This window comes from Durotheca rogersii (assembly GCF_024521655.1).
Source record: "Durotheca rogersii strain YMJ 92031201 chromosome Unknown GGS23scaffold_41, whole genome shotgun sequence".
Taxonomy (NCBI): Eukaryota; Fungi; Ascomycota; class Sordariomycetes; order Xylariales; family Xylariaceae; genus Durotheca; species Durotheca rogersii.
In genome coordinates this window covers 180420-194519 of record NW_026251272.1, presented here as the reverse complement: position 1 = coordinate 194519, position 14100 = coordinate 180420, and the positions used below count along the sequence as shown (strand labels likewise).

Genomic DNA, 14100 nt, shown 5'->3' with positions numbered 1-14100 from the left:
TCCCCTTGTTCAATATATAGTTTTCCTTTATAAATAAATTATAAAATATAAAAAATACATTTATAAAATAGAATAATCAGTATAATATTTTATAATATAAAATGTAAACATTTATATTTATACTATGCAATATGTAATTATAAAAAGGCTAGCTTAACTACTACTTAATATATTTTAATTAAAAAAACCCCTAATAAATATAATTTAAATAAAAAACTAATAAATAAAATATTTTTCAAATTTTATAAAAGGTTTTAATATATTATTTAATAATGTATATAATTAAATATATATTATATACTTTTAATGTATATAGGCTTCAAAATTAATGTATTTTATAGTAAATAAATAAATAGTAATTTGAATTCTTATATTCTAATATTAAATTAAGGGCCGTGACTTTGTGATGAACTTATTCTAATGACCAGGTAACTGTCACCAACTTAGTCTCTGATATCGTTACTAATGAATCCTTTACCTCGACCTCTTGTTCCGCTGCCACCTGTTAGTTCGACATAACTCTTCATTTACGATATGCCCCCTTCGAGTGCTCCAAAGCGCTCCCGTCGCGCTGCATTTGAACAAGACCTCAATGATGGAATTATCGTCTCGGATGCCAGGGCGACCTTTCATGATAAATCTGTCAGCTATAATTTTTTATTCCACCCGCAATCCGTAACCTAAAAGCATCTAATATTGTGAGATTAGCAGCGAAAGAAACCACGCATATCAGACAATTCCCTACGCAGTGAGAAATTCCCGACATCCCAACTAGACAACACCCCGAGCTCCGACGACGATGGAGCTTTGCCGGAACCGGAAATGCCGCCTAGTCCCCCTGCGGCGTCACAGTACGAGATGATGCGGGATGCAGGATTCAAGCATCTTGAATACACCGACATTGACGACCAACGAGCAACGCAACGAATCAAGAGTCGACCACATGTCCTTGGCGAAAATCAGGTGGCCCTTAACGCCATTCTCGAGAGCATTACCTGCTTCAATTTCATGTGCCATTCGAGGCTTCATGTGGATTTGGGGCCCCTACTCAACTTCATTGTAGGGGAGAATGGAAGCGGAAAGAGCGCCATCCTGACAGCTATCACTCTATGCCTAGGAGGGAAGGCTAGCGCTACGAACCGTGGCGGGAGTCTTCGAAGCTTCGTCAAGGAAGGAGAGGAGCATGCCAGCCTAGTTGTTAAGATCAAGAATCAAGGGCCCGACTCTTACAAACCAGATCAATTCGGAGAATCGATTATCGTCGAGCGACACTTCACCAAGTCCGGCTCAAGTGGGTTCAAATTGAAATCTGCCACCGGCAGGATTATCTCGAACAGGAAGGGCGATGTTGACGATGTTGTTGAATACTACTGCCTTCAAGTCGATAATCCCCTCAACGTTCTATCCCAGGACAATGCACGCCAGTTTCTGAACGCGGCGACTCCTGCCTCCAAGTACAAGTACTTCGTTCAAGGCACCCAGCTAGAACAGTTAGACCAGGATTATCAACTCCTCCAGGAGACTCTCGAAGCCAATGAGATGAGGCTTATCACATTCAAAGATGACATCGCTTTTCTTAAGGAGAAAACTGAAAAGGCTGTCAAGCTGAGAGATGCACTCACCAAAAGTGCAGATATGCGGAAACAATCGAAAGTCTACTCAAATCAATTGGCCTGGGCGCAGGTCCTCGAGCAGGAAGACGTCCTACAAGAGAAAGAAGATGCAGTGCTCGCAGCCCAAGAAGAAATCGCACGGGCAGAGGTAACAGTCGCGGAAAAATCAGAAGCCCTTGAAGTCATCGAGAACAAAGTGCGAGAAGTGGACGAAGCCATCGACATTCTTCGTCAAGAAGAAGCGCAGTTTAAGGACCAAGAGTCAGAAGCGAAGGCCAAGTATAGCAAAGCCCGAGAGTTGATGGAGCAAACCCACATGCAGGAAAGAGATATCCACTCACGGCTCACCGAGGCTTCCGGCAGGGTGAAGACATACGAGAAAATGATACGAGACGAAGAGCAGCGCCTAGAGGCAGCAAATGGCGGAGCTCATGCCGAGAAGCAGAAAGAACTATGTGACGCAAGATGTGCCGTGAAGGATATCGAAGAAGCTCAAAGTGCTCATGCCAACCGCAGCGCCGGCCTGACAACGGAACTAAACCTTGCTCAAGAGGAGGCACAAAAATCAGAGGGACTGACTAGGCAGAAACGACAGGAAGTCTCTGCGGCTGAATCCCGACTGCGAACTTTGTCTCAAAATCGTGGCGATCCGCTTGCCGGTTTTGAGCGTCAAGTGCCTCAGCTCCACAAGCTTATCGAGAGCGATGCCGGATTTTCCCAGAAGCCTATCGGCCCAATCGGCACGTTGATTCGGCTGAACAAGCCAAAGTGGTCGCCGATCCTCGAGAAGATATTAGGACAATCGCTCAACGGGTTTATAGTCTCCAATCGACCGGATCAGGTCCGGCTATTCGCCCACATGGAAAGACTAGGGATTCAGAAATGCCCCATTTTCATAATCCCGAGATCCGCGATTGCCGCGTTGAAAGAGCCCGATGACAAGTATGAGACGGTCCTGAGGGTTCTAACCTTCGACGACCTGCGGGTGCGAGATCAGTTGGTAATCAACCACATGATCGAGCAGACCATATTAATCGAGGGTCGAGAGGAGGCGGAGCGGGTCATGCTCGACGGGCGAGTACCTGAGAATGTTACCGCTTGCTTGTGTTTCCATGACAAGAAAAGAGGTCACGGTTTACGACTTACAAGCCGCGGCCAAAGCTTTTCCACCAGTCCGGTAACCCCAAATTATGACCAAAAGCCTCGCATGAAAACGGACGACGTCGAATCACAAATAAACTTCTTCAGCGATACCCTTGAACAGCTACGAACGGAATTGCGCGAGGTGGATGGGTCGAGGAGGGCTATCCAACAGTCGGCTCAACGTTGTGTCCAGGCCATGGAGCAGCACAAAAAACAGCAAGTGGCGTTAGAAACGCAACGGCGGAACGCTTCGGCGCGGGTTACCCGTATCGAGGAGGAGCTAGACAAATTCGAAGACCTCGACGGGAGACTAGAAGGTCTTAAGAACGACCTTCAAGCGGCTCGTAACCGACAAGACCATTACGGTAATCAATTTGGCGAGCTGGCCGTCCAGAAGAGAGAAATGAATAACGAGGTAGAGAGACTTAAGGAGGAGCACCACAAAACCAAGGAGGTGCTCCAAGATCACTGTGCCAAAATCGCCAAGGCTGAAGATAAGGGGAGGAGATACCAAGATACCCGACGAATAGCTCTGGTCGAGAAGAACCAAGCCTACGTAAGTCTCGACGTAGCAAAGGAAGGTAAGGTCCAAGCAGACGTGTCCAGGGATAGACAAAGTACTGTCGTCTCCGACTACATACAACAGGCAAGTGCCGTCGCTCCCGAGCGGGCTTATATCCCCGACGGGGAGAGCATCCGAAGCATCGAGAAGAAATTTGAGTCTATCAAAGAGCAACTGAGGAAGATCCGTGGGCAGCTAGGGGCATCGGACGAGGAGATCCAGAATCGAGCCTCGAGAGCTGTTCAAGAATATCGCGAGGCCAAGAGGAATCATAGGAGTCTCACGCTGCTTGTTGATGAGTTGAAAAGGGCCCTAATGGATCGGCTACGCAAGTGGAGGACCTTCCAGAGACTTATCTCGGCTCATGCGCGATGCAACTTTAACTATCTCCTCAGTGAGCGCGGCTTCAGAGGCGAGCTCCTCCTGGATCACAAGACCAAGAGGCTTCGCGTACAGGTGGAACCAGATGAGACGAGGAAGAATAACTCGGGACGGAACACCAAGACTCTATCCGGCGGAGAAAAGTCATTCTCGTCTATATGTCTTCTCCTTGCTATCTGGGACGCCATGGGCTCCCCTTTGCGATGCCTGGATGAGTTTGACGTCTTCATGGATAACGTCAACCGTGCCATCAGCACCAACATGCTAGTGAGTCTTGTCCTAAGCACATCATCCCTCACCTCTCCCGGGGACTGCATTATTAACCAGCTGGCTAGATTACCACGGCTCGGCGCTCCGTCGGCAAGCAATTCATTCTTATCACTCCCAACGCTATTGAGGGCCGAGCCAAGATTGACAAAGATGTCAAGATCATCCGGTGAGTTTCCGCCAAGGGAGCACCGTCGGATCCTGGGACTACTAACGCCGTAACAGACTGACCGACCCTCGACAACGACTTCTCGCAGACCATTGACGAAATTTCGCCCACAACCGAGGACGCGCGACAAGCCTACCAAATTAACCACATACTAGAGGACGAACAACCATCTAGAGGTTACACGCTCCACGAGCCCAAGCATCTCGAAAAACAGGGCAGTTTTTCACGGGTACCTAGAGATTCTCCAAGAGAGAAAGCAGCAGTAGAACACGCAAATTAGTAGCTGATTCAGTTGGGACACTTTTCTCGTCTGTGTGAATCAGGCTTAACCCGCGTGACAAATGGTCACCGAGCATTTTTATGTATAGCCTCCCCTCTTCCCACAACAACGGAGTAGACCTTCGCAAGGCGATAAGCCCACCAAGACCTTCGGTCCCCTCTTAACGCCGGCGGGATTTATAATAGCGCGAAGCTTCTCAAACCGAGTTGATGAATCTGATCACGGATACTGAAAATATTTGGTTTAAAACGCTCATCTCGCCTCTAATCAATATGAAGGTGGTTCGCAGCATTTGACAAGTACCATTTTAACCCTCTAACTCGACTTCCCTTCACCTATCGCTCGTACTACTCGGTTGTAGGTATGTAAAACCCGAGACCCTTTAATACGAGCGACCTATATCACCCGTGCACTTTGTCTCTGTTCGCCCGGTAGGACCGAGAAAGCTCAAATACCTAGAGGAGAGAGCGTCCATGTACCTAGGTGTCGCGGTTATCTTGTACGCCCTGGTTGGAGTCAGGCGGCAGAGGTGATCGGCCAATAGTACATGCATTACCGGGACAGCGACCTGGACGGACTGTTATTTTGAATGCGTGATGAACCTATACAATACGGACCCCATCCGGGTATTTCCAATCCTGCACAACAGGACTGTCAATGGGATTTTAAGGTCAACCCACTCAATCGGCCAACGGTGGAAATGTGCGCCCTGGCGCTGGGATATTCTCCCCACCCTGCTAGATTCGCATTTGTCGGAGAAGGGTTTGTTCCTCCACTCTCAAATGCCTGAGGCCTGTCCGGGGTGCTATGTAGAGTCAACCCCGGAACGAGTCTGGGCGATTCCAGAGTGTGTGCGTGGTGATGAAATGCTAGCAGCCTCGCGGCGACCCCTCGGATTTGTCGATCTGGGGTGATTAATGTGGGTGGCCTTCACATCACGGAACAAGGCGAATCTGAGTAGTTGGGTCCAAATATCTCCCTATTTCGTTCCCGTTCATTGGCCCGAATTTTCTCCTTGACTTCTTTTGGGAAATATTCGCGGAGGAAGGCAGCACGTTTACTATCCAAATTATCCAGCCCGGCTTGCATGAGCACCTCGGCTCGGCATAGAGGACAATATTTCTCAACCTTCCGCGACATCTTCACTAGGCACCTACTGCAGAATACATGCTGGCAATCCAGTCGAATCGGCCAGTAGGCGACGGCGAAGCAGATAGGGCAGAGATAATCATCAAGCTGCGGGACGACGGCGATGAGCTCGCTAGACATTTGCGCGCATATGTCTCTAGCTGCACTCCCCGCAAAGAGGTGGGTCGACTGAACGGTTGTCGGAAATACCCGAGAAACGCCGAGGGAAGTCCTCTTATCGAATTCTACTTATATGGTCAACGGCGGACAACATGTATTAGGTGGAAATTGGGTAGAAACAAACTCTTAAGTATTTTCGTCACAGCTAGGCTGTTCATTTCCTGAAACTTGAGCATCTGCAGCAGTAAGGCGTTCATATTGAGAAACCTGATGTAGGCCTGCCGGCTTTTGTCGAGCCGGAGCCGCTGGATGAGCTTTCTTGAAAGGACCTGGTCTTGGAACCACTGAAGTTGCATCACGGCTTGGGCACTCGTCCTTGCGCCGTGGTCGATCTCCCGAGTGGAGAAGAAGACACAGGCGTCAACATACGACACAAAGATGCCCCGCCAAATCTCCAGGTCGTCCCTTGCTTTCCGCCCTCTCGTCGGTTTCGTGGCTTTGCTAATCTCATGCCCCAAGGTCGTGATCTGGTTTACCAATTTATCCTGCTCTTCTTCCTGCAGGGCGTCTAGGTTCGAGACGTCGGTCTGCAAAATGTCGAAGAATTCGCCATCGAAGACCAAAGGTACCTCAACCCGTCGAACCGGGGATGGGTTTGATCGCAAGACAGGGGCTTCGCCGGGGTTGGAATCATCGATGGATTCGGTCATAGCGGGCGATTCTACTTGATCGGGCCAATCCGTTAGTGCCTTCGGTGCCCTTGAAGCGATCGTTTCTAAAAAGGATCTCGTTGGCGGCGTTAGTTGCGCGTCGACGGCTACCTCATCCTGGATGTGGATGAAAAAAGTCAGCTTCGGGCGAAAATGCTTGGAAGCTCCATCCTTCCCATCGAATATATAGTGGAAGCCAACGGTGGAAGGATGCTTTGCGCCGGCGGCTAATCGTGCTACAGTGTCCTTATCTAGCCCGAGCTCACAAAGCTCCTGGGTGACTTTCTTAAGGCACTTTTTAAGTTGGCGGTAAGGGACGGCAGAGTCGACCCATTTCTGAGGGAAGCCTACACATAGGGAGCAGACGCGAGTCGTTAGAAGAAGAAGCGCGGGGTGAGATCAAAGAAATATGGCATACCTCCTCGTTGGAGAGACTTCCTAAACTCTTGGGCAAACTTCATCAGTGGTCGTCAGAATCAACGGACAGATAGCGATACAGTTGGGCCGCAGGTCGAGGTTCTCCCCCCAAAAGGCCCCAAGTGCGTGGTATAGCATAAGGTAGCGAAGGGTATCGGGGCTCCATATGAACAAAGAGGCTACCTGTTAGTAGATGAATAAGAGAGCAACCGTACCGACGAGAAGTATAATAGAATCTCAAGAAAAAATACTTAGGTACATAAGCACGCAAGGAACCTATGCTAATTACCTTTAAAAAGCTTATTACGGAAAAAGCTAAGAAATTATTCAAAACTCGATATAGCTTATAATGATTTAAAATTTATGTTAAATAGTTTATTATTAGTTGCTTATACCTTAATATATAATTATAATTATCTTTTATTATATAATTGTTACGATTTTAAGAGCTATTTGCTAGATAAAAGCTGTATATTAACGATTTAAAGCTAGACGAGGAGAAAAAGAAAGGGAAAGTATACTTTATAGGCTATATTTATAATAGCTAGCCTTATCTTCTATAGGTATTAGGGTGTCACGGTTTTAAGAGCTGTTCGCTGGGTAAAAGCCGTATGTTAATAAACTAAAGCTAGACGAGGAGAAAAAGGAGAAAAAAGGTACGCCGTATAGGCCGTACTTATAATAGCTAGCCTTATCCTCTGTAGGTACTGGTTACGTGCTAAGCCCTGGTACTAGCTAGGGCCTTATAATGGATATAGCCTATTATATAAGGTCCCTTCCCGGAAAAAAAAAAAGTACGCCTTACCGCCCTTTTCTTCGGCGTCTAGCTCTAATAACTTAACCCGTTTTCCTTCCTTACGCCTTAGGATACGTACCGTATCCTTAGGTGCTACTTCCGTCCCCCGGGGTACGTTACTCGCTCCCCGGGTTACTAACTCCGCCGCTTAAGGTACTAATATATCCCTAGGCCTCCTTCTTCTTTTCCCCGGCGGTTATATTATATCCCGGGGTCTTCTTCTCCGCCGTTTCCTTCCCGGGGCCTTTCGTTTCCCGGGGTACTATACCGGGCGCCTCTAGCTCCCCGGCGCTCTTTCCCCGGGTCCTATTCTTCCCCGGGATCTCCTCCGTAGGTCTCCCGGGTTTCTTCGTTTACCGGGTACGCTTTCCCGGTAGTTACTTCCCCCGAGAGCCCCTCCTCCTCCTAGGGTACTACCGGCGTTCCGGGTACTATCTAGCTTCCCCGGTATATCATTTCCTTAGGACCGCCGTCTTCGTTTCCGTTTACCTAAGGGCTCTTCGTATTTCCGGGTACTTCGTTCGTTTCCCGGGTTACGTTATCCGCTTCCCGGGTTATTATCTTCGTTCCCCGGGGTATTACTACTTCCCGGGGGTTACTAATCCCGATCCTCTTATTAAACCGTAAAGCTTTAAAGCCTTACGTACGAAATCGCGTATAAGCGCTTATTAGGTTTAGTTTAACTTCCGTAGCTACGGGATCGTCGGTTCGTTTACCGCCGTTTAAAGACCTTTATTTATTTTCTACTAAAGGACGTACTAAAGTACGCCGTCCGATTCGTTTAAAGACTATCGTTTATCGTCCGTTAGCGGAGCTAAGGGCTCCGCCTAAAAGCGTACTAAGGCGCGCTTTCTCGTCTATTATTAAGAGGCTTAAGGCCTTTCCTATCGTTTAAAGGCTAGGGGCTTATCCTTCCGTTTAAAGGCTAGGGGCCTATCCGTATTACTAACGGAGCCGCGAGGCTCCGCCGGAGGACGTATTAAGGTACGCCGTCCCTATTCGTTTAAAGATTATCGTTTATCGTTCGCTAACGGAGTTTAAAGGGCTCCGCCTAAGGACGCGCGGAAACGCGCCTTCCCGTTTATTACTAGCGCCTTTAGCGTCCTTATCGAAGTACTATTATCCTAACTTAACCTATCGTTTCGTCGCTATTCTAACGCTATTCCTTCCTTATATTACGCCTCGGGCGTTCTTAATTCGCGCCTTAGGCGCGGTTTAACTCGTCGATAAGCGCTATACTCTAACGCTTTATTATCTTTCTCCGGAAAAAAGTTTTCCGCCGTTTTTAGCCGTATTTTTCGTCGTTCTTATCTCGAAATTACCGTCTAAACTACGTTTCCTCGGGGCTATCGGTCGTTTCTTCGGTTATCTTATCGGTCCTCGTTCGTAGGCTACTACCGGCGCGTATATCCAAAAGCTAATACCGCCTTTCCGACTATTAACTTAACCGGCGTAAACGCTAGTATCGCCTTTCCTATTACTAATCCCGCGTATTAAGATACTATCTCGTCGGTTTTCTTCGTAGGAGCCGCCGGCGCGTATATCTAAAAGCTAATACCGCCTTTCCGACTACTAACTTTACTAGCTACCGCTTCCTTTAGTACTACATCGCCGTTCCTATTACTAATTCCGCTCGTTAAAATACTAATCCGTAAAACGATAAAAGAAGATTAATCTAGCTTTTTATTACGGTTTTAAGAGCTATTCGCTAGGTAAAAGCCGTATATTAATAAACTAAAGCTAAACGAAGAAAAAAAGGAGAAAAAAAGTACGCCGTATAAGCCGTACTTATAATAGCTAGCCTTATCCTCCGTAGGTACTGGTTACGTACTAAGCCCTGGCACTAGCCAAGGCCTTACAATAGGCATAGCCCATTATATAGGGGGCTAATTACGTATTATGCCTTAGTATTAGTTAGGGCTCTATAATAATTATAGTTTATAATATAAGGTCCCTTCCTAGAAAGAAAAAAGTACGCATTACTTTTCTTTTCTTTAAGATTTAGCCTTAATAATCTAATTCGTTTTCTTTCCATGCCTTAAGATACGTACCTATATCTTTAGGTATTATTTTCGTTCCCTAAGGTACGTTAGTCGTTTCTTGGGTTACTATCTCCGCCTCTTAAGGTATTGCTATTCCCTTAGGGTTTCCTCCTTTTCCTTAGGGGTTATATTATACCTAGGGGTTTCTTTTTCTTCTTTCGTTTCTTTCTCGGAGGCCTTAATTTTCCAGGGTACGCCTTTCTTGGTATCTTATTTTTCCCGGGAAGCCTTCTTTTTATTCTCCTTTTCTTAAGGTATTATTAACGCTCCGGATATTATCTAGTCCTCTAGTATATCCTTCTTTTAAGGCTACCTTCCGTTTCCCGGAGTACGTTATTTATTCCTTAGGTTACTATTTTTATTTTCTGAGGTATTACTACTCTCTAGGGCTTTACTACTCCCCAGGGCCTTCTTTCTTTTCCTAAGGTACTACTGCCTCCTTAGGTTTCCTGATTCTCCTATTAAACTATAGAGTTCTAAAGTTCTATGTACGAAGTCGTACTTAGGCGCTTATTAGGTTTAGTTTAACTTCTATAGTTACGGGATCGTCGGTTCGTTTACCCTGTTTAAAGACCTTTGTTTATTTTCCGTTAACGGATTCTGTCAGATCCGCCAAAGGGCGTACTAGAGTACGCTGTTCTTATTCGTTTAAAGACTATCGTTTATCTTTTGTATTTATTAACAGAATTCTTCAGGCTCTGCTTAAGGACGCATTAAGTACCTCCTTCCGTTTATTATTAAAAGGTCTAAGGCCTTTACTATCATTTAAAGACTAAGAGCTTATCCGTATTACTAACGGAGCCGCAAGGCTCCGCCAAAAGGCGTATTAAGGGTACGTCGTCCTTATTCGTTTAAAGATTATCGTTTATCTATATATTATTAACGGAGTCCTTCAGGGGCTCCGCTTAAGGGCGTATTAAAGCGCGCTCTTTCGTTTATTACTAGCGCTTCTGGCACCTTTATCGATATTATTAAAAGGCCGGTAGCCTTTCTTTTCGTTAACGCCTTTAGCATCCTTATCGATATATTATTAAAAGGCTTAAGGCTTCTCCGTATTCCGCTAGCGTCTCTAGCGACCTTATTAAAGTAATATTATTCTAATTAAACTTATTATTTATTATTATTCTAACGCCTTTTCTTTTTTATATTACGCCTTAAGCGCTTTTTCCTTACGCTTTGGGCGTAGTTTAACTTTATTAAGCGTTAAACTCTAGCGCTTTGTTATCTTTCTCTTAAAAAAAGTTCTCCTTTTTTTGCTATTTATTTTGTCGATTTCGTCTTTTTTATTTCGAAATTACTATTTAAATTACGTTTTCTCAGGTTTATTAGTCGTTTCTTTGGTTATCTTCTATCGATCCTTTCTCGTAGTTATTACCGGCGCGTATATCTAAAAGTTAATACCGTTTTTCTAACTATTAATTTAACTAATTACCTCTTCCTTAAGTACTAGTATCGCCTTTCTTATTATTACTCTCACATATTAAAATACCCGTTTGATATTATCTTTTATTGATCCTTTCTCGTAGGTATTACCGGCGCGTATATCTAAAAGCTAATATCGTTTTTCTGATTATTAACTTATTATTGCTTTCGTAAGGGCTACTTCGCCGTTTCTATTATTAATTCCACTCGTTAAAATATTAATCCGTAAAAGAGAGTTAATTTAGCTTTTTATTCCGGTTTTAAGAGCTATTCGTTAGGTAAAAGCCGTATATTAACGATTTAAATCTAAACGAGAAAAAGATGAAAAGTTCACTTTATAAACCGTACTTATAATAGCTAGCCTTATACTAAGGAGCTGATTACGTACTATGCTCTAATGCTAGTTAAGGTTCTAGAATAGATATAGCATATAATGAAAAATAAGATATCTATTATAATCTAATTAGCCTAGATAAATAGCTTACATTATAATATATAAAAATCTTATATTATTATAATTAAACTACGTTTTTTATAATTGCTTTTTTATAAACTATATTAATTCTTTCTTTATATTCATTAATCTTAACTATTATTACATTTTTAAATCTTGTTTCACTGTGCATAATTATTTTAAGAAACGGGCCCTTTTACTATGAACTCATTTTAAGAAACTATTACTATATACATTTTGCAGTGTTCCGTGCAGTGTAGTACTAGTCTTGTTGGCATCTCCCCCGTCTTCCTAACGTCCGACTCCATACACGTACTTTGTGTATTGCTGCACTACCTCCTACTGATTCACTGGTGTCGCTGACGATGGGCCACCTAAGTAACGACGAGGCGCGCATTTATACCATCATGATATCCTCTCGATTCCACCGCCGACGCTGACTAACCGTGCACAGTTTTTCGTTCGGCTCTCTGAGCTCTTCGACTACAGGAAAGGCAAAGACCACGGCTCCATAACCCTGGTGCAAAAACGACGTACGACCTCTCTCTATTGTCTCAACCCCGCCGCCACCTGCCTAACCCGTCATCCTCTAGTCTCATACGATCACCCTCTGCCAGACGCAACGGGCGATGCCGTCTTCCCCGATCTGCACTCCTCGAGACCTATGCCCATCCTCGTCAGGGCGACAAATTCCAAAGGCAAGGAGCGGCGCCGAGATAGGATCAAGCTGTCGACGGTAGTTGAGCCTGCCTGCCTCCCTGTCTTCTTTGACAAGTACGCCGAGGTATGCAAATCCGGAATGACGACCTTGAAGCCTAGGGATCGGAGCAAGAGGAAAGGGAAGGCGAAAAAGAGACGGGGGGCATCTACAATCCCCGGTCCCTGACTGTCTGGTCAGACCTGTAATCCTCATCGGCTATCGACTCGTCCGACCCCCCCCCCTACGGTCTAGCTCTTCCCTCAGTATAAGTCTCGGTCCTGGGAGTACATTGGATACTGTGGTTCCGCCTCTGCGTAACGCATCGCCCGAATCCTTCCACCACGGTAGCATATAGAGGTCTGACAGTTAAGAACATCGCTATAGCACCGCTGTGCATTGTCCATCTATCGTCATGAGATACCCCTCTTGTAGGAAGCTCGATCGCACCCCTGTCTACGCACAACACATCCCCAATAGCTACAACCGATAGATGAGGTTGGCCACACGCGCTGTCTCTGGAGCACGATTGCAATAGTGTCAACATCCTCCCACCGAAGCCCCCTCTCCCGTCTATTCTTGTAGTAGTAGCTAAGGGCGCATCCGGCGTCCTCTTCTATATAGCGGGTGAAGGAATGAAATGCCTGCTGACTAGCTCCGCCAGTCGTAATTTTGTAGTCGCTCCCGTCATCCTCTCTTAGATACATCTTCCACTGGCCCGTGACATTAGCTTCTCATTCTCTCCTGTGTGGATCGCCTACGTACATAGACAGGCTGCCTGGGCGCCGGCTGGCCAGGCCCTAGTTCCTACAAACGATAAGCTCCTGGTGCGCCGACCACATCCACTTGCCGGCAATACATTTTTGCCGGTGCAGTTCCGCACCTCGTCTCCGTCAAGACCGCCGCGACGGCGGAAGAGAGCATCCCCGACTTGACGCGTGGGTCGACCGCATCTTAGAAAACCTATACGAAGGAGTTAAAATCGTAACTGTGAGCCGAAAGTCAACCTCAACCTTCACCCATTAAGGGGTGACCTTAGGCACTATGGCGATTCCGGAGGTCGGGAGCGTTAAACCGCGCGGGGCGAGCAGGTCAGTGTGTTCTTGTTTAGCCAGTCACTGTCGACGTAGCCGTCGACATCAATACCACGAGCGGGGAGGAGAGGTTCAGTATAAATGTGCGATTATATAGCACTCGAACCGCACTCGTATCTTCCCGGGCGTAGGGCTTAGGACCCGCTATTCACGTCCGTGTTCGGGTATTTTGTGCAGGGAATATTTTCTTTCAGGGTGTTGAGAGCTAACCTAGGCAATCTTCCCTCTTTCTCACACCCCCCCTGCAAATTTCCGGTAGGCAATGGTGGCATCTAGATTCTAGCTACTTTCTTTCGCTTGGTAGGTCTTGATAACATTCCCGCATTCCGTGAGCGTCGAGCCCATCCTTTGCCGCCTAGTCACGCATGTAAAAACTTGTAAATCCAGTCCGCTGACAGGAATATGCCACACTCTGTCGCGCAACCGGCACGCCCAGTCGGTCCTGTGGGCCTCTCTCACTCAACGTCTTGTCCGCTGCTGCCCCCAGATACGACCAGACCAGGCCAGCCACCCCGCCGGGAAAAAAACATAATGCTATTTCGTTTTGAGTACAATCTAATTTTGGAGCATCTCGAGTTTTCCCTTGTCCCTACACGACGTCGCCAGCATCATAGCCGCCACCTATGTGAGAAATACCGTAAGAGAGAAAGAAAAAGACCTTTTTGTTGTATCTCTGCTCTTTCGAATGTTGATTGTCCACCACTTACTAGAAATGGGTCCTGTCCTGCGTGTAAATGTTATTCGTAGCGAAGACTGCCGAGGGCGATGTGGGCCCTGATCCCTAGCTATGACTTTCCTGTCGACT

The 14100-nt window shown here is 46.2% G+C and overlaps 3 protein-coding genes across 3 annotated transcripts; 2 read left to right on the top strand and 1 right to left on the bottom strand.

Annotated features, from left to right (window-relative positions):
- Positions 1-822: 822 nt before the first annotated feature.
- On the top strand, positions 823-4231 carry GGS23DRAFT_600982 (P-loop containing nucleoside triphosphate hydrolase protein; the record flags this gene model as incomplete). Its single annotated transcript, XM_051519151.1, has 3 exons — positions 823-3966; positions 4035-4135; positions 4192-4231. 3 exons carry the CDS (start codon positions 823-825, stop codon positions 4229-4231), a joined length of 3285 nt encoding a protein of 1094 aa, XP_051367593.1.
- Positions 4232-5345: 1114 nt separating this feature from the next.
- GGS23DRAFT_607927 (SPX domain-containing protein) lies at positions 5346-6834 on the bottom strand (the record flags this gene model as incomplete). Its single annotated transcript, XM_051520122.1, has 3 exons — positions 5346-5788; positions 5848-6720; positions 6792-6834. The coding sequence occupies 3 exons, from the start codon at positions 6832-6834 to the stop codon at positions 5346-5348; spliced, it is 1359 nt and encodes a 452-aa protein (XP_051367592.1).
- A 4836-nt stretch (positions 6835-11670) lies between these two features.
- GGS23DRAFT_588320 (signal recognition particle 14kD protein) lies at positions 11671-13106 on the top strand. The gene is made up of 3 exons (XM_051517542.1): positions 11671-11893; positions 11959-12037; positions 12098-13106. Exons 1-3 carry the CDS (start codon positions 11870-11872, stop codon positions 12388-12390), a joined length of 396 nt encoding a protein of 131 aa, XP_051367591.1. The 5' UTR covers positions 11671-11869; the 3' UTR covers positions 12391-13106.
- The last annotated feature ends 994 nt before the right edge of the window (positions 13107-14100 follow it).